This window comes from Taudactylus pleione, unplaced genomic scaffold (assembly GCF_031769625.1).
Source record: "Taudactylus pleione unplaced genomic scaffold, aTauple2 ptg000055l, whole genome shotgun sequence".
NCBI classification, from domain to species: Eukaryota; Metazoa; Chordata; class Amphibia; order Anura; family Myobatrachidae; genus Taudactylus; species Taudactylus pleione.
In genome coordinates, this window is record NW_028284457.1 from 4,544,133 (window position 1) to 4,565,800 (window position 21,668).

Genomic DNA, 21,668 nt, shown 5'->3' on the forward strand with positions numbered 1-21,668 from the left:
GCACTTGGAGATGACATAATTCCAAGCATCCACTGCGACGCCTGGAAGGGCCGGGTCACTGCAGACCCCGCTCCAGTGTGAACGGTGTAAAAGGGGTCTGTGCCAGGTCTTATCCGGGTTGGAAACTTGTTCCAAATCCCGGGTCAGACCTGGGACTTTAGTATAAAGGGTATAATAACAGAGACTGCAACTCTGATACTCTTGCGGCTGTTATATTTCAACATTCTATACAGATATTACAATTCTGTTATTTTTTTGATGAAGAAACATTGAAATATTTATACAATTATATTATTTTATTGTATTTTAATATTGCTGTCTCACCCAGACCTAGATCACTGTTTACTCTGTAACTCTTTTTGTCATTTTATGTAACACTTTGTGCTACTATCTTATTGACTACAATTTAATTTAACTTTTATGTCAATTTAATTGTTGAGATATTTTTAAAAATTCTCTTTCCAATACATTACACCCGCTTTTTGATGTAAAAGTCCATAACATCTATCTCACACTATACTAGATCTCACCTGCGCCTATTCAGATGCTCATCCTACTTATTTCAGACAATAAATATGGTAAAGGACCACAAGTATTTGTGGCTGCTATAGATCTACCCAAGTCAACACATAGCGTTTAGACAAAGTAGTGCAGCACACAACAACTTACAATACTAGGACTATTACCACTTTTGGGTGGACATTGGTGTGGGGGAAATACTGTAGTGCAGTAAACAAGTATAACTCATGTGTACTTTCCCTATAGGTTGTAAGCTTGTAAGCATGGCCCTTTTACCTCTATATCTGTCTATTATCCTGTTTTGTTCTATAAATGTCTCCAATTGTAAAGCGCAACGGAATATGCTGCGCTATATAAGAAACTGTTCATAAATAAAATAAATAAATAGTGCAGTAAGCAAGCACAGCCCACGTGTACATACTGCAGTGCAGTAAACAAGCACAGTTCATGTGTACGTAGTGCAGTAAGCGAGCATAGCACATGTGTACATAGTGCAGTAAGTGAGCATAGCTCATGTGTACATAGAAGCTGATTCAGGGCTGCTCGCAAGCAACCCGATGTTTGCGCACTGCAACGAGTCCGGCGTGCGCGAGCCCCGCTGAGCGACTGAAGTTCAGTCGCTGCGGGGCTCGCAACAAGACGGGGCGGCTGTCGATGTTGATTGACAGCTCGCCCCATTTTGTGGGCGGGTAGGGGGGATGGCTGCACAAATGCAGATGTTCCCTTAGGAATGCCTGGCGTTTGTTGGGCGGTCCAACTGACATCACCATTGATGTCAGTAGAGGACTTCCTGCTCTATTAGAGCAGGAAGCCCACTCGGCCTTGTGGCAGCTAGACCCTACCCCAGGGTCTTGTCGCAAGGACGATGGTCGCGATTATCGCGATGGTCTCCAGCCCGCTCACACAAGATGTGGGGTGGTCACCCACAGGTTTGCGAGTGACCGGAGACCAAAAAAATAAATAGAGAAAACACGGCCACATTCAGAGCGAAAGGCGGCCAGCAGCGAGCAGCTCTGAATTAGCTCCATAGTGCAGTAAGCAAGCACAGCCCACATGTACATGCTGTAGTGCAGTAAACAAGTACAGTTCATGTGTACATGGTGCAGTAAGCAAGCATAGCTCATGTGTACATAGTGCAGTAAGAAAGCATAGCTCATGTGTACATAGTGCAGTAAGAAAGCATAGCTCATGTGTACATAGTGCAGTAAGCAAGCATAGCCCACATGTACATACTGTAGTGCAGTAAACAAGCACAGTTCATGTGTACATGGTGCAGTAAGCGAGCATGGCTCGTGTATATAGTGCAGTAAGCAAGCATAGCCCACATGTACATACTGTAGTGCAGTAAACAAGCACAGTTCATGTGTACATAGTGCAGTAAGCGAGCATAGCTCATGTGTACATAGTGCAGTAAGCGAGCATAGCTCATGTGTACATAGTGCAGTAAGCGAGCATAGCTCATGTGTACACAGTGCAGTAAGCGAGCATAGTTCATGTGTACATAGTGCAGTAAGCGAGCATAGCCCATGTTTCCATAGTTTAGAAAGCTAGCACACCTCACGTGTACATAGTGCAGTAAGCGAGCATAGTTCATGTGTACATAGTGCAGTAAGCGAGCATAGTTCATGTGTACATAGTGCAGTAAGCGAGCATAGCCCATGTTTCCATAGTTTAGAAAGCTAGCACACCTCACATGTACATAGTGCAGTAAGCGAGCATAGTTCATGTGTACATAGTGCAGTAAGCGAGCATAGCTCATGTGTACATAGTGCAGTAAGAAAGCATAGCCCATGTTTCCATAGTTTAGAAAGCTAGCACACCTCACGTGTACATAGTGCAGTAAACAGGCACACAGCTCATGTGTACATAGAGTAGACTGTCAGTGAGTGACTGCACACCATGAAGCATAGAAGGGCATACTCTACTTTTCAGTTGTATGGCTCACAAATTCTCTTTGCTGTTCCTGAAAAAGATATATCACTTTTCTCTCTGCCTACATTTTATATCCAACAATAATCCTATTCGAAACAATCTTTCAAGTTTTCTCCATTAATAATGATGTTAACACCCTGTAAAACACTGTGAGAACTTTCTATTTGGTATTAGGGTAGGTTTCCACATGGCACAGATCGCTAGAGACAGACTAAAGCCAGACTTGGCTGATATCCCAGAGTATTGAAAATGCGTTACTCTGCTTTTCTAAGGCAACTGAAGCTATAAAACCAACATTGCCCTGCCCGTTCCATGATGAGCACTGACATTGGCCATACTCAGTGTGATTTACAATGCAATGAAAGGAATATTGATAATAATTGGCCTATTTATTAACACGGCCCTGCAATAAAGATGCACCTTAAGTTGCGGAAGTTTCAGGTTTGTGTTGACAGAAGGTATATGGCTGTTTTGCCATAATAAACATAAGAAAAGACAGTTACTGTTAATTAAATGTTACCTGTTGTAAGATTATACTCAGATTGCAAACACATAATATAGTAGTGACCATTTATTACCCTTTTCTATTAGAAATCATCTATTAAACTTGTCTTCATCAATTTAATGCAGCATTAAAAAATATTGCCAATTAATGGCAACTAATTTGATTATCTTGTTATTTTTTAATCTGTACGGGCATTTACTGCAGCATCTCATTAGGAAACCATAATGGATGGAGTGCTGAGCTCTATTTTATTGATAGCCTAAATAAACAGACATTTGGAACTTACTGTAGGTCAGCTATAGCTACATGGAAACTTAAAATGATTTGTCCAGCTGTCAATTTATTTATTCCTTTACATTTGTTATGTTATCTACAGAAGGGTCATGTGCTAAATACTAATTTCCAGTGGGCCGCCCTACTGTCTTGGAGTTTCTTATCACAAGATGCCACCCTACTGCATATTTGCCTACTTTTGAAAAACCATTTCACGGAGATGGTGAAAGCAACACCTATGTGCATGGCGGTAAAGTGGGCGTGTACTGCTACATCTGAGAGGCGTGCCATAATACTGACTTACATACAAATGTAAATGAGCTCCAAAGCTGTTAGTATGATCTACTTGTTGATGAAAACACACTGATACTTAGCAGAAAAAGTATAAGGATCATTGTGTCTAATAATAACCAATTCAGGGAAATTATACTAATGATCCCATTTGAATGTACATATCTCTGTTTATTTAATATATACAAATTCATAATGGGGGTAATGTGCAATCAGGGAGATTGCTAGACTCTTCATGGAGTCAGGGGGATTGCTACTACAGTATTTCAGGGAGTCTCCCTGACAGTCAGGGAAAGTTGGCAAGTATGCCCTACTGTCTTGGAGTTTCTTGTCACAAATCCACACTTGTGGATTCATCACTAAGAATAGAAGTCCCTGATTTAGTACAGCATTTGGAGAAAGGCACTATATAAATGAATATTAGTGTTATATTATTATAAAAATCTGATTACTGATACATAAAAAGGTGATGATAAAAATTCCCCTGGCTTGGCCCCTCGAGCCTGGGAAGCTGGCCCATTAGAAGATACTAACTGTGTGGATGAATTAGAAGTACCTATCATATCCTCCTAAACTTGTATTATTACACCCAATATGCTTTTAAACATGGTGATACCTACAATACCACATATATCTGTATCTGCTGGGTACATTCTTCAACTTTTTATTAATTTATTACTGTCCCAAGTTAAGGAAAATGTGGTTCAGGTTATTTGGTTTCTCTTAAAGAGAAAACGGTTCCTAGTGTTCTAGACCCATAGATCACAATGTCTATCCAAGTTTATGGAATACTAGCTGCATAAACTGTTACAGTACTTCTGGCTTGCAAAGTTAGAATACTACAAATTTAATGGAGAAAAAAAATCTATCCAAAAATCCTGCCCAGATAATGCCTGCAGATTTGTTCTAAATGGTTTAGAAACTACATTCCATTCTATCAGGGACCACTACCCCATGCTCCAGTCTTCTACATTTAAATGGTTCTCTCTTTACACATTTTGAATGTATGTAGGTTACAAAGTACCCTTCTGTTGCAATGGCTAATTGAACTGACTCTATTGTATATTACAATATATTGAACAATATTATCCAATATTGCACAATAACAAGTAAACTTTGTCCAAGTTAAAAATGGCATCCTGGGGTGTTTCTGATTGGGGGAAAATTATATACAGTACAACTACAAATGGAGTTGAAAATGAGGCTCACGCCATATAACGAACACATAGGAATACTACAAATAATGGCAAACAATGTAATGTGTACCAACCAGCAGGTATTGTTGAAGGAGTCCTCTGGACAGTGGTGATGACAGTAACATGACAGCATCCTCTGTGGAGGAGCAGGTGCTGTACTCTCTGTGTCCTCCTTTCTGCCGCTGTCCACATTGAGCTTTGCTGAGCTCCTCAGTAGCATGTTATCAAAAAGATTTGCTGAAAGGGAATCGGATAAATTATAAAGATCTGGGCGGAAAGCCAATTTCTGCACACATTTAAATATACTAAAAAGAAAGCAAATAATTTCACAGTAAGTTAAACTTTGGATTTCCATGAAGAGAGACACAAGCTCCTAAAGATTACCAGATGAACTTCTAACACTATAAATCCTAAAATATGTGAAGCACCACTTTCCCTGACTCACTTCTAACCGCAGTTACATAAATGCCAAGAGATAGTACTAACAGAATATGCATGGCTGAATGGAAATAATACTTAAATAAAAGGACACAAGGAAATATCTAATAACATGATGTGTTATCAGTATGATGGTGCCAAAATCTAATATTGTACCATGCAGGTCTATGAAGATACTAATGAGCTCATTAATGGATAGCTGAGAAGTCACAGCATAGGATTACAAAACATTCTAAAGAGCAGAACCTTCAGTACAACTGGTCTGTCATTACCAACTACCATATTAACATACTTGATTGAAAAATATTCAAAACCTTTATAGCACTTGTAATACAACCCCCAGCAGTCACATTCTTGACTTTTCTACTGCTATGTTGCAACATTTATATGTTGTAATAAAGCTTAGAATCAAATGTCTACATATTTTATGGAGTAATTACAAAATTTTTTTTAAAAAAAAAGTTTCCATATATATAGGAAAAGGGTTGTTTCTAATTGTTTTGAATTACCAGTAGAGGACTATGGGGCCTATTTAATAAGCCTTGGATGGAGATAAAGATGACAGAGATAAAGTACCATCCAACCAGCTCCTAACTGTCATATTTCAAACACAGCCTGTGGCATGGCAGTTAGGAGCTTATTGGCTGGTATTTTATCTCTGTCAACTTTATCTCCATCCAAGGCTTAGTAAATAGACCCCTATATTAAAGCACTTTGGGGGATATAGCCCAAGACACTGGCATCACTAGGAGGGTGCAGGGGGTGCGGGCCGCACTGAGTGACACCATCCAAGGGGGTGACACCAAAATAGCAGAGCTGCTCTGCTAGTTTGGTGTCACCCCATGGGATGGTGTCACTGTGAAGCCAGGACATGGAGAAAGGCAGGGGAGAGGCTGTGGGCTGCACTAGCAGCTACAGGTGGTCACACCTCTTTTTGAGAAGCCACACCCCTTTTCAAAAGCGCGTGCAAAATAACTCAATCCAGCCGCACCGTGTCACCCAGGTAAGTGATGCCTCTGGCCCAAGACAATGAACTTTATGTGGGCGTAGACCATCACTCTTGAAATTCGGTAGTAAGGGAAGGCTATTCATCATAGATAGTCGTTAAAAGATGCTGATTACTGAGAAATGCCTGGAATTTATTAATACACATAATGGAAGGCGAAACATTTTATTTACAACTGCTGTATAATGGATATTAGAGAACTAAGTGTTTCCATTCCTCCTAAAATTCTGAGTTAGGCAAGGTATTCCCGTTATCCAGTCCGGTGAACAAATGAAGGGCACACCTGCCCCTGGTGCATGCAGCAATTAATGCGTCTGTTGATGGGTAAGTAGCTGTAAACACACTTGCCAATTGTGGTCACACACCATCTCTTGGCATAGCCATGCCCCCTCAGCATGAGTTGGCCACATCCCCTTTGATACGTATCCCGGTTTGGTCCACAGTAAAGTTTGGGGGTTTGTGTGTTTTAATAATTGACAAAACAGTCAACAACTTCTTTGTTGCCCAGAAATGAATATGGTTTGAGAGCACTTAGGAGTAGTGTCTACAGCACTGGGTGTTGTTTGCCCCTAATTTAACATGCCCTGATTTTTCAATCTGTAATTTTGGCAGGTGTGGACCAAGAGCATAGGATTCATTTAAAATGGTGACACATTGCTCAAGCGCTGCCTGGGTCTAATGTTTGCTTTAACCTGCCATGTGCAATATCTGCTTTTCTATCATTCAACAAGCAGAGCAAAGTAATGTTTCACACACTGTATGGCACCTAATGGAGAACATTTATATAATATGTTAGCGCCGGACTGCCCATCTGGCAGTTCTGGCAAATTCCAGAAGGGCTGATGACCAGATGGGCTGGTCCAGCCAGTGCCACTGAGGGGGGTCCGGGTGGCAGAAGTGTTGATTTGGTGGCGGGCACATCGGCATGCAGACATGGCAGCCCTTAAGAGACAGTGCCACTGTAGTTTTTAATCTGGTGTTGGTCGCGAGCCAATCAGACCTCGTGGATCGGCAGCCAATGAGCAGCTGCTGACTGTCCAAGAGCTCCGATTGGTTCTTGGTTGGCACCAGATTCGAAATGCTGATGGCGTTGTCTCTACATGGCTGCGGCTGCAAGCTGGTATTCTGGCGGCCCGGCACCAAATTCATCTGCTGCAGCTGGTGGTAGACAGGGGAGGACAGAGGCTGCTGGGTGGGCACAGGAGGAGCGGAGGTAACAGGCTGTTGGAGGGACACTGGGGGAGTGGCATAATATGTAAGGGGCATTACTGTGTGGCATATTGTGTTTTAAGGGGCATTACTGTGTCATAATGTGTTATAAGGAGCATTACTGTGTTTGGTGTAATGTGCATTACTGTGTGGCACAATATGTAAGGGGCACTACTACTGTGTAGCATAATGTGTAAGGGGCATTACTGTGTGGCATAATGTATTATAAGGGACATTACTGTGTGTGGCATAATGTGCAAGGGGCACTACTGCATGGCATAATGTATAAGGTGCACTTCTACTGTGTGGCATAATGTTTATGAGGAGTACTACTGTGTGGCATGACATGAATGGGCCCTGTGTGATGTAACGTGAATAGGCTCTGTGTGGCCTAATGTGAATGGGCTCTGTGTGGCGCAACGTGAATGGGTTCTGTATGGCATAATGTGAATGGGCTCTGTGTGGCATAATGTGAATGAGGGGCACTAATGTGTGGTGTAATGTGATGAAGGGATACTACTGTGCAGTGCAAAGTGACTAAGGGGCACTACTGTTTGCCAAAATTTTAATTGGGGTTACTATTGTGTGGGCCACACCCCTACCCACTCTCTCTGCTTCAGTTGTGGATGGCAGCACCAATGCTCTATATGCACATAGGGCACCACTCTGCTTTGGTGTTAACAGATGTGTCATCAGTAGAGAATAATGTGTACTTGTATGTTGTTCTAATATTAATTGTATGTGTAATTATATTTGTAAGAGCGTAGACTAAGAAGTGGGAGGAGTCAGGAATAGTAAGGGGGGAGTCTATGCCAGGAGCCAGATGTTGACGCGAGGTGGGCCTGTGTGCTTTAAATGCTAGGGCCTATTTTTAGTCCCAGTCCTTCCCTGATGGCAGGTGTCAATGTAATCAACAATATCCCAAATGTTTTCGATTTATAGAAGCTACTTTAATATTTTAGCTTGTATTGACACTATCATAATAATGTTTAAATTAAATCTATAAAATTAGACCTCGGCTTGGATGACATGTCTGGTTGAATGAGAATGGGATCCTTTAAGGCCACTTCTGGATTTTCTATAACTAATTAACTTACTGTAGATTTGCACAATCTAGTCATAGCAGATATAAATCCTTTGTACACACAGAATACTACACAGCAGCAATACAGTTTGGCAGACAGCTTTATCAATACTGTAGAGACAATTGACAGGATTTGCTCTGATGCTATCCAATAACTAGTGAGGGAGCCGCCCAGTATGCTCCTGATGGTGTAGTAAAATGGAAGGGGATGTAGAGTGAGGATAGCACATCTGTAAGCTGTAGAGGATTGGTAGGGAAAATTAAAAAAGCAAAAAAAAGGAACTAAAATATTAAAATAAGCTGCAGCTAGATGTAAATATGTATTAAATTGAATATCTGGAATATCCGTTCAGAAACTAAGTGGTTTATACTTGCATGTAAACATCTGAGTGCTGCCATTCTTCTTATGACTATAAAGCAATTGGGTAGATGTACTAAGCCTTGGAAAGAGATAAAGTACCAACCAATCAGCTCCAGTCACTTTTCAAACACAGCCTATAAAATGATGGTTAGGAGCTGATTGGTTGGTACTTTATCTCTCTCCACTTTCTCTTTCTCCAAGGCTTAGTACATCTCCCCCTTAAATTTGCTTACTTAAATGTCTATTCGGTATTTAAATATGACCATTACTACAGCAGATATATTATCACCTAGCCAGTAGCTTCAGAAAAATGGCAAGTCATAAACCATGAAGAAGTCTATTTAAAAGTAAGAGTGTTCATGTCTTTCTTTGCATAAAAAGAATTAACACTCGATTGTGATACTTTTGAAATGAGGCCTGTATAAATGAACAGGAACAGATGTTGTGTTTCTGGGTCAGTGGAACATACCCTTTAGAATCATTTCTCTTTCAGCAAGTAGTCACAAAGCTGGTTTTGTGACTATACAACATTGTTATTCATGGATAGGGAATGAACTTTTAAAATAAGTTCCAGTCAGAGATTTTCAGACATCTGGCTCATAGGGTGGCAAAGTTAAATAACAACATTAATAGTAATACGGACCAAAAAGCATAGGTCTGTGTTTTCAACTGACATCACGGCTCTTGGATGAAATGTAATGTTATCCACTCTTCCAGACAGCTTTTGGGAAGAGAAGTGATAGATCACAGTCTCCTGTCTAACATAAATATCAGAAATGAGACAATTGGAAAAAATAGTAAATGCAATAAAAAGCCATCTATCTAAATGTACAGTGGGAATTATGCATTTATTTTTTTATTAGATCTCGGGGGAAAGTCACACATGCAAGAAGATGTATTTCCAGTCAGGTAGTCTGGAGAGACGCATCAGATGGTCCAGATATTGTTCTACTCACACTGTAGGTTTTATGAGGTAAAAGTTCTTAGATGTTTATGCTACACTATGAGGCTAATGTTTAAACAACAGCTATAGATAAGCATCAAACAAACTATAGCATGGGAAAGCATGTGGCACTGGGAACATATTACAGAATTCTACCAACAAATGTCATAACAGCACAGGTAGCACTTGTTACTGTGTACAAATGATGCACTTAATGGGGACATTTACAAATAGATTCTCTCACATTCTTGCTAGTGGTGAAAACACAAATATTCAGTAGAACTCAATCTATTTTCATTACAACTAGTTGGTAACTTGAAGACGGCTATCAGTTTATTACTGTATATGACACAGTGTGAGCAAGCACACACTGGCACGCCAAATAATAAGTACAAATAACTAAACACAATATATAAATCACAGCTTTACTTCCTTTTTTGAAAAATGATGTTCACAATATCCTTTTATGTTTATAGACTTCTCACTTTTGTCAGCATAAACTGTGCAACACTAACTAGACTGCAAGTGCTCACGAACACGGCCCTCCTGCTTCTTGCCCTGCACTATCCATGTCTCCACTGATCCCACTCTCACAGTCAGCGACTCTGATCCTTTCTGTCCATGATCCCAGGGCACTGGGCATTGAGTGCTACATTATTTTACATTATTTGTATGATTTCTGTTTCTTTTCCCTGTTTTATCTGTTTGAACCTTTTTCTATTGTATTCAGGGCCTGATTCAGAGCCGGACGCTATCAGCCGTTCGCCCGCAGGAGGTACGTCCGTCCAAATGTCAAACCAAGCGCTCGCACGTGTGGCCGCTCGTAGCGAGTCTTCCGCCCCATATTTCCACAACCCCTCCTCTAGCTAACGAGCGTCCGAAATAGCGAGCGCACTACTCTTTTTGGCTGAAGTGTTCGCTCGCACAACTACAACCGGAAGTAGGCCTGTCATTTGTCGATTGCCTTGTTTCTCCTTCGTCAAACATCCGTGAATCGATGGTGCCAATCATTACCTTAATTTACTTAATTGTTGGTCGAAAGTTTTCAATCTTTTTTTTTTTTGGAATGTCAATAAACTTTATTGTTTGTTTTGTGTTCATTTTGGTCCGTAGAATCCATCCGCTTTTAACGGCAAACTTGTTTTTTTTTCATTCCAAAGGCTGTTTGTTTGATTTTTTATTAACTTTTATTTAGATTTATAATTAAGAAATTGTTTTATTTCCGGCTTGTTGCTAACACATTCAAATGCAGCAAGCCAATCATAACTCACAATATATTTTTAGGGGTTGTTCACATGACTCACACATTAACCAATAGAATTCTTCATGTTATTTATGAAAGTACATTAGCCAATCAAAATTTAGGGGTCCCTGCAATAAAACTGATTTGTCTTAAAAAAAAACCATTGCCATCAAGAGAGCCAGTGCTTTTACACGTGTTGAGCTGCTGGTGCTCACTGAAGTAATTGATAGGAGAATTACTGACATGCCGCCCCCCGTCACCAACCAACGCAAGCGCCGGGCGTACGCGGAGGTGCAGCGCAGGCTGCGGGCCTTGGGATATCGGAGGACCATCGGCCAATTAGAGCGCCGGTGGTCTAATTTACGCCACCGGGCCCCACACCTGCTTGCGCATCTTCGGATGAGGATCCGTCGGCGTAAGTGGATATTTGAATGTTTATATATCTATGACAATCTCTTGTTACTTTTTGTCTTTGCTAATGTAAATTTGCATTAATGTGTGCAGTTTGCGTTTTTTTCGGGCTAAATGAGACCTTCTTATTTTTTTTTTTTTAAGATTAATATTTTCTTTGTGGTTAAGGTTTTACATTAAAAATGTTTTTGGGTATACATATTTTCAAATATTACAAACTATATATCATTTAGATCAGGAGCGGATCCAGAGACATAGACGAGGCCTGCCCTCTCCCCAACTCCCACCATCTCCTCCCCTGCCCACTCCTCCCAAATTTCGCCACCCTCCCCTGACCTGGTCATCCCTATTTCCCCTCCCTCTCCTGCTCCCCAAATCCAAATCACCCCTCCCTCCCCTGTCCTACCCATCCACATTCCCACACCCTCCCCTGATGCACCCACTCCGGAATCCAACCCCTCCCTTTATCCCCCCCGGACATTTCGCCCCCGTCTTCACAGATTCAGTGGCCCACTTCGGAGGAAGAGGATCTGGGCCAACCTGGCCCTGAACCTGCAGGTATTTTTTTGGGGTTGTTTGCAATTATTGTGTAAAAATGTGCCCTATATGCATACACTGTTGTATCCCTGCTTACAATCTAAGGGCAGTCCATTTTTTGTTTTTTAAAAACGCTTTTTTATTTCTTTGTAATTTTATTGTTTTTTTTTTTCAAAATGTTTGACCAATTTATTCATGTTTCTAAACAAAATAAACTTTACAATAACCACATATGCCAGAGCCAAATACAAGTTTCATTGTTTTTGATTAAATTTCAATATACAAATGGTGTAAGGATTAATTAAGATCCCAAAGTGATTGTTCAAACCACTATTCTCATGTTCTTTTTTTTTTTTTTTTGTTTTGTTGCCTATTGGTAATTTATAGTTTTGCAACAAAATTAGCATGGTATGTAAACTTTATTTAACTGTAAATAATCCTGTTTTTCTTGTATGTATTTTTTAAAGAATTCACATTTATTTGAAACTCATATTTGTCTTTCTACAGACCCAAGGATGCGGGATCAAGCCATTTTGGGCCAGATAATGGCAATGAGGGGACATTTGGTCCAGCTGCTGGTCGCAATGGACCATTTGATTGTCTTTTTGTGACATTAATTTATTATGTTTTATGATTTTGTTAATAAAAGTTGTTTGTTTAAACCAATCTCATTTTTTGACTCCAAAATTAGCTCACAATGTCATTTTTTAATAAAATTTTTGGTGTAAACATTTTGGTTTATGGATATTGCATATGAAAATGCAAACAATGTGGCATACAAATTTTTTGGAGTAAGTATTCTGTAAAAGTTAAACTTTATTTAAAAAAAAAGTGGTTTCCCAAACTTTAAATACTTTTTTGGACATTCCAATATTTGGTCCAATTGACATTAACTCCATAATGTTTTGCAAAAAATCCCTTAGGTAATTATTTAAGTTAGTCAAAAATATCCATGCAACTCCCATAATAGTTTTAAAAATAATAAAAAAGGTAGGCCCAACTATGCAAACATGTTGTTAATTGTTATGTTGTTTATAAAATTGTTTCCCCAAAAAAAGTTACATTTAAAAAAAAAACACTTGTAAATTAAGTTAAAAGCTACTGTCCATTTGCTGGTTTTTCATGTAAAAAAAAAGAAATAATTTTAAAAGTAGTTTATTATACAATTTTTCACAATAAAAAGCAAATACACACAAAGAATGGAAACAAAAAATCAAGAACTGCTTGAAGATGGTGCAGGCCAACATGTTGTCCCAAAATCAGGTAAGAAACACATTTGTGCAGGTGTAAAGGTCATTTTGGAGTCATTAATGTCACAGGCGAGCATTTTCAGGAAGTAAGAAGGTTGTTGTTTGGATTTTTCACAAAAAAAAGGTTAAAATTCGAAACATTGGATAGTAAACACACATAATTTTCAGTCTTCACAATGTCAACAAATGTAAAACCAAGGAAATTCAAATACCTGAAAAAGCGGGAAATGACATCATCACGTATGGCCCCCCCTGACACTCCCCTCCGACCAACCTCGGGGGGGCCATTCTCAGGCAAGGCATCCTCAGGCTGCATTGGGACACCACTCCTTATGGCGATGTTGTGAAATATCCCACACAGGACCACAATTTTGGAAACCATAGCCAGCAAATACATGAGGTCGCCACCAGAGCGGTGGAGGCATCGAAATCGGCCTTTTAAAAGGCCGATACAACGCTCCACCACCTGCCTGGTGGCAGTAAGTGCGGAATTATATTGAGTTTGTGGCCCTGGTGTGGGAACCAAATAAGGAGTGAGCAGCCAGGGCGTGCAAGGGTAACCACTGTCTCCCGTTAAAAAAAAAAACATTCAGTACCATTTCTAAGTCAACAGTGTTTGGTTCAAAAATTAGGGGTACCACTTACCCAGAAGCCACGTGTAACCAGCTTGTAGGTTGTTTAATTTGTGCCAAAGCCCTGATTGGCGGATGACAAATGAATCATGTGCACTTCCTGGAAATTTGGCATTCAGGGACAGGATCTGGAGGGAGGCATCACATACCACCAATACATTCATCGAATGGAAATGCTTGCGGTTCCTAAATATGGCCTCCAGCGCTGCTGGAGGCTGAAGTGGTATGTGAGTGCCGTCCACAACCCCTATGATGTGTGGGAAGCCTGCAATTTGGAAAAATTTCTGCTTCACCACATTAAGGGAACCCATATCCAATGGAATATTAATAAAATTATGTAGGTGCTTAAACAGTGCATCCATGACCGCCCTCAGGATTCTTGAAAAGGAGGATTGGGAAATGCCTGCAACAATCCCAACTGTGGTCTGGAAGGATCCTGAGGCGCAAAAATTTAACACCGACATTAACTGCATAAGTGGTGGTATTGCTGTTGGATTGTTAATTTGCCTTTCAAGATCACTCTCTATTAATGAAAGAGTGTCTAGGATGATTTGGGGTGGTAGGTGATACCGCCGTAAAACCACATCATCAGGCATTCCAAAAAGGGTGACACATGTTCTAAATATCTGGGGCCTTGCACACCTACGATGCCTACGCCTAGGAGGATGTTCAGGTTGGTCGGGGTCGTGGACCATTGCCACTATAATTCGCCCAACATCAATCTTAAATGTTAGACAATGTAGTTATTTTTCAAATATTTAACAATAAGAAAATATACTTATCTTTTTGACACATTAAGAAGAATCTTACAGGGTTAGGCAGTGACATCTTGAAGAAAACCTACGAATTAGATTTAACATAAATAAAAACTAAAAAAACAAAAACAAAATAAAGACAGCCTAAGGCAAAAATATAAAGAATGCATGCACTACACAGATGTTGTTAGTGTCTGATTTTATTCTATTATCCAATGTACGCTAACGCCACAGACAGGAGCTGTGCAAAATATACGCAATAGAGGACAAAAAATACCGCTAAATGGTATGCTAACGCCACAGACAGGAGCTGTGCAAAATATACGCCAGATATTTCGCATTTTTGATGGCCAAATAATCATTTGGGCCAAAATAAAATAAAAAAATGCATAATGAGATCCCTTAAAAAAACATGATAAATGTTAACAATAAACAGGGTCTAATGTATCTCAATAAACACTTACCATACAAAGACGATCCCGAAACTCAAAATGCAGTCCACAAGATGAAAGGAGATAAAATTTCCACAAAAAAAAACTAAAAAAAAAAAAAACATTTTAAAAAAAAGAAATAAATAAATTATAAAACCAAAAAAGCGAACCACCAAACTTACCTCAAAACCAAAAAAAAATGCTTATTACAAAAATGCAAAAATGCGGAAAAAAAACAAAACCACTCGACAAATCCAAACAACTTCACAATAAACAACTCCGCACCTAGGACATCCACCAACAACTTCTATCAACCCACCCCGAAACAAGGCCACAAAAAAGCCTTAAATAGACTTAACTTTCCCGCTCAAATCAATGACACTCAATAGATGCGCCTGTATAATGCACACGCATCTATAAAAACGTCACGAGAGGCCACAATGGGTCTGCTGAATTCAAGGGTTTAATCATGTCCACTGAACAGCAGCAAAGCCAAATTCCAGGACCAAACATTAAGTAGCTCCAAATGTAAAGTTAACACACCAAAAAAAATGATGTTTGTTATTTTTTTTGTAAGGTGTTGAGACTGACAATGAGGAGGCTGCGGGGCCTAGTACCCAGGCCAGGGCCAAACTAAAAAGGCAGCCACAATTCACAAGAAAGGAGATGGAGGCTTTGGTGCAACAGTGCGTGTATAACCTGGCACAGGCACCCCCGAAATATGGGTGCAAGCCAGAGATGGAAACTGTGGGAGGAAATAGCCAGTGCTGTCAATGGTGTTGGTGATTTTGTCCGTTCAACCAAAGAAGTCAAACGCCGGTAAGTAAATGATAGAATCTATTTCCACAATTCTAAAAACTTAGTTAAAAAACTAAACATACATTTTTAACCAACAGATGGAGCGACTTCAAATATCGTCTCAAACAAAAACTGGCTGATAGGGCTAGGCATGCAGGGGGGACAGGTGGTGGGCCAACCCCTGTGTCATTGGAGTTAACCGATTTGGAGGAACTGGCACAGGGGTGTGTGCAGGAAGAGGAGGTGTTTGGCGTGTCCAACATGGACACAGACATGCCAGACTTTGCGGCTCCATATGTTGCTGCAGGTAATTTTTAAAAAATGTTTGAACAACTTGTTTAAATACAAAGACAAATGTACTAATATTTTTATGATCTCTCTTTTTCACACAGGCACAGAAGAGGACGAGTCTGCTCCAGAACTGAGGTTTGGCCGCAGTATATCTGCTGGCTCCGCAGGGGAGAAAGCAGTATTTCTGGCTGGGGACCCTGTGGTGGACAGTCCAGGGCCTTCCCCCTCGCAGACAGTGGCCTCTCTCACAGATCTCAATGATAAAACGGATAAACACTCAGAGATTCTGCTGAGGGTGGCGGACGCCCTGGAGGAAAACGCTGCGGCCAATGTCAGAATAGCTAATGCCCTGGAGCAGCTCGTCTGCCTGCGCATGTTGGAGCCGTCCTCCCTTCCTGCCGGAAAATCAGGGCCCTCCACCTCTGGCGCAACATCGGCCATGCCTCCAAATGCCTAGCCCAGAGGAAACACCAGCTACCTCTGCCCAGGCACGCCGTACAACCAGACAGACAAAATCATGCTCCCTCCAACATCAAGCCAAGCGGGGGAGAAGGCGTTGACAGCATTGGCTAATTTCCCCAAATTCCATCTCTGTGTTTGCCCCATATTTTGGCTACACCAAACCTCCCTCTCCTTTCTTGTGAATTGTTTTTTTTACATTATTTTTTTGTTTTAATGTAAAATAAAATTAAAAATTGGCTGTAAAAAAGCCACATTTGGCAAAAAATTACATTTAATTTTGCAAAAATAAAAATCCATTCTTCAAAAAATGTGTGTCCAATTCATTAGCAAATGGCTGAAAGGGACTGGATCAAACATACTTAAATACATAACAAAGGTCATATACTTTAAAAAATATTTAAAACCAAAAAACATAAGGTAACAGGTAGGTAAACAATAACACAAGCAAAGCAATTAGTAGATGATTGTCTTTCTGTATTGTAACCAAATTGTCCCAAAAAATTTGACATAAAAATAAAGGTGTTGGCCTTTTTAAAAACAAAATAAATCTGACAACAACATGCGTACGGAATTTAGCAAAAAAAACCAAGCATTTTAACCTTTATTTAAACTTAATTTTTGTGATTGCTGTGATTACAAAACCCAAACAAATAGGAACACAACATGCGTTCCAAATTTAGCTAATAAATCATGGCCCTTGAAAATCACCTTCTCGCAAGTGATCCAATTATTAGGTGATTGGTCTTGTGCCTTGTAAAGGAGAATAGCAAAACATTGATTCGCTAAGGGAGCTACGAAGAGACCATCGTCTTTGCGAGATCCAATACCCTACCACAAGCTGAACGAGCAGTCATAATGGAAACTGGATCACACAGTGACGTGTACAAAATAGCGTCCACATTGGACGTTCGCACAAGATAATACATGTACGCCCAAAAAACAGCTTGCCACGCCTGCGTTATCTCATCTCCACCCCCGTTACCACCCATAAACGGAACATTCTGTCAATCAAATGACATAGTTCACTTCCTGTTCGCTGTGTATACGAGCGAACAAAAAATGACCACAATGATCGGCCGCATATGCGCAATGAGAACCGGATGCATGCGTGGTTTAAAACAATCGAATGCATACGAGCGAACGGCTGATAGCGTCCGGCTCTGAATCAGGCCCTCAGTGCCATAACAGGGTGGCAGTGTGCCCTGTGCCGGCACAGCCTCGGGGGCGGTTTAAGAGAGGAGGGGGCCCACGTGTGGACTCAGTGTGGGTCCCTTCCTTTCTCCAGTGGTCCCATGGTGCACTGTAGATTCTGGCTTAGGGCCGTATTCAATTTCAGGTGAAAAGTCCGCTTTCGGTGAAAACTTTTCGCCAATGACGTCATTTTAGCCTGTTTGGCTTTTACCCCGTATTCAATTTGGAAGACTTCCGCCTAGGCGGAAAGTCAATGCAATGTAATAGGCGAAAAAGAATCGCTTATGAATCGCATGCGGAAAAAAGTGCAGAATTGGGGTTTAGGGGTGTAACATTGTGGGAACCCCCGTGCAGCCTTCAGACAGTCCCCCAAAGGTAAACTGTGTCAAATTTAAAAAAAAAACACACTTAAGGGCACCCCAAAAATCACTTTGAATTTGGGGGCAAAAAAATACATAAATGGGGGGGCAAAGTTAAAAACTAGTGAACTTGACTCTGGGGGGGGGGGGCCCAAGTATGCAGAAGGTGTTTTTTTTATTGCAGCTGCTTGCGGCAGGTGGGTTTTTCACAATTTTTTCAAATCACTTTAGCAACGCTGAACCCCATTTTCAAGTACCCCAAATTTGCAGGGCATAGTTATTTTTCCCTAAAAAAAATTCTAAATGCTCTTCTGCATCACCTTATTCAAAGCCGCACTTATGCACCAGCCGCGGCTATTAGAAACCCTGACTTCCTTCAGGAGATAAAAATGGGGGTACCCTTTGTCATCCCCTATGTCTACATATCTATAAGGGGGTCCGTGGATTATTTCCCAAAAATTCCTGTTGTGTTTAACCTGTAAAAAAATGGATAAATGTTTTAAAAAAAAATGACATAGGGTCCCCCCCCACATACAGATCCTGGGTACGTGGATCGTGAACTCGTTTTTTTGTTTTGCCAAGTTCATGGATTACTGCGGAGACCAGCGCCAGGATATATGAGAGTATGTTTTTTTTCTTTTTGCAGGGCCAGTCATTAAGGATTTTCTACTGGACAAGGGGACAGACACATCTGGTATAGGTAAATATGTATGAATGGGTAGGTGTGTGTAATAAAGTTATACTAACCATGGTGTGTGTGTTTTGTCTATTTAACTAATTATTTTACAGTGAAGTTACAGGTGCCGCATGCCTGCTGGCACTTGTTGTTCCACAAGTGCAAAATGTCAGGCATGCTGGCACTTGTAGTTCCACTGTAAAATACAATAGTTTTAAATTCTTTGTCCCCCCCATTACCCTCATACCCACCGCTCCAGTAGTATGGGGAAGAGCCCCGGGCTTCAGCATAAGCATGTGGTGCTCGGGAGGGGGGGTCATTTTTGGTCCCCAACTACCCCAAGATCACCGGCTTGCGCTGACTGACTTGGGATGCTAATGCTTTGGACCTGGAGCACCGGTGATTAAGTCTCCGGGCTGTGGCATTACACCCCAGTCGGTTGGGTCTGGTGCTGGTCGTAAATATAGGGGATCCCCACGTGTTTTTTGCCCCCTATATTTAAAACCAGGACTGGTCCCTGCAGCCTGGTGTTGGTTTCTAAAGTACGGTGGAACACAACACATTTTGTTCCCCGTATTTTTAGAAACCAGGAATGGCTGACAAGCCTGGGACTGGTTTGGCTTTTTTTTTTCAGGGGGGGGGGGGGCCCTATGTCATTTAAAAAAAAAAAAATTTTAATCAGTTTTTTCACAGGGTAAACACAACGGGAATTTTCAGGAAATAATTCAGGGACCCCCCTAAAATGTGAAGGAAGTCGGGGTTTCTAATAGCCGCAGCTGGTGCATAAATGTGGCTTTGAATAAGGTGATGCAGGATTTGAAAAAAATGTGTTTAGGGACTTAAAAATATGCTAGTACCCATTTTCATTTACCCCAAATTTGATGGGACCACTTTTTAAACAAACAAACAAAAAAGCTAAATGTTCTTCTGCATCACTTCATCAATGTCAGGAAAAAAAAACACATGCTGCGGCTATTTAAAAACCCGACTTTCTTTTGCAGGCAAAAATGGGGGTACCCATAGTGATCCCCCTGGTCTGGACATCTTTAGGAGGGTCCTACAATTATTTCCCAAAAATTTCCTTTTTTTTCCGCCAATCCAAGTTTCACCGAATCCCGATTTCACCTGCTTTCAAATTGAATACGGGGATATAGCGGTCATGCACGTGAAAAGTTTTGGTCTCCAAACTGGCGATGTAGGCGAAAACGGGATTTCGCCGGCAGAGGCGAAGACGACGCTTGAAACTGAAAACGGGCCTTAGTGCCTACTGCGTAGGCACGGGTCTCCGGGAAAATGGCACCAGTGCCGTTTTCCCGGGGACAGTAGTACTGCGCAAGCGCAGGTCACTGGGAAAATGGCCACCGCCATTTTCCCAGTGATTTTTGCTGCTCTGTGCTGCAAAGCAGCACTTCGGAGAGGTAATATAAGACTATGGGTGCAGGGTGTGCAGTGTGGGCCCCACACATCCTGCATCCATTATAAATACGCCCCTGCACAGCCTCCTAAACCAGTGATGTCATTATGTCACGCCTAGGGGAAGTGGCCACCACCCTTAGAAAGTAGAACACTGAGTCCAGAGGACACTCTGGCCAGCTCTACAGGTTGTAGAGCTGTTGGCTGCAAGGTGGCATTTCAGGCACAGTGCAAGCCACATGTGCTACAGGGTAGCGGCGGTGCTGCCTTCAGGGTCCTGTGCATTGACACAGGTCACACACCCCTGGTTATGGCCCTGATTGTATTGTGTGTTTATAACACTGTAATGGCACCATATAAATAAAAATAATAACAACTAGTAGTTATTTATCCAGACATTATTATACTAAATAAATGTAATACATTAAGACATAGTCTTTGAGTATTTAAACATCAGCATATTGTGCACAATGTATATATAGTTGAAATAAATTTCACTCTGTACAGGGTCAGAGCATTGGGTAATGGATTCATCATATAGTATCAGGTGAACTATGCAGGTGTTAGCATTGCTAGATGGTCACCTCCAGTGGTGGCTAAATCACATAGATTAGAACATACATACATACATACTACTCTAATGGAACGCCCAGACGTTTCTTACATTTGGGGAATTCTGCCATTCTATCAAAATGGGGGAGCAGAGCCATGAAGATGCGTATTGTGCCAGAACACTTCCTAATCTCACCCGCTGGTCTTCCCCTCTAAGATCTCCAGGGAGAGGGGTAAAAATTCTGCTAAGTAGGGTCTAGATGAAAAAGTACAATAAGCTCAATGTATCATGTCTTTTCTCACTTCATACCACCCATTCCTATTGAAATAAGCTAGTAAAAATATAAACAACTCATTGTGTTATTAACTATAACACCCGCTGCATGCAGACACTACACCCTGGAATGACTCAAATTACCTGAAGCAAGTTCATCTGTAATTCACTGTAGTTTTACAGAATCTCAAGGTCTCTTAAGAACGGCAAGTTTTTCACACACATCTTTCATAGTCTTCCCAAGTGTGAATAAGATTATGACATCATGGAGGTCTGTACCTTAGCAAATTACAGTGAATCATTAAGGTACTGGCTTTCTTCATCTGTATGAGCTGAGACAAGACCCGACTACATGCAATTAAGGAGTTCTACAGCTTACTTTTTATAAAGCATATTTATTGTGCTATTAGAAAATGGGAAACATAAATGAAATAAATGTATTGAGCAATAAGATTTAGGGGTATTTGCCTTGCCTACCATTCCCGGGACAGCCAACAATGTGGGCCAACTGCAGAATATTTTCTAGGGTCACTTTAAGCTTCCCATTTGCCCTTGGGCTCAAGAGACTACAAAAACTGAACTGCAGTAAAGTGTAATTCATTGGAATTTGCATTAAAACATGAAGTACATGGGTAA

The 21,668-nt window shown here is 40.9% G+C and overlaps 1 protein-coding gene across 3 annotated transcripts in view; it reads right to left on the reverse strand.

Moving 5' to 3' along the window:
• Positions 1-21,668, reverse strand: part of BMPR1B (bone morphogenetic protein receptor type 1B) — a 519,259-nt gene that overhangs the window by 58,561 nt on the left and 439,030 nt on the right. For all 3 annotated transcript variants that reach the window (XM_088464464.1, XM_088464463.1, XM_088464465.1), the window contains one exon: positions 4,791-4,953. In XM_088464464.1, coding sequence (XP_088320590.1) covers positions 4,791-4,953 — 163 coding nt within the window. The remainder of the gene's footprint in view (positions 1-4,790; positions 4,954-21,668) is intronic.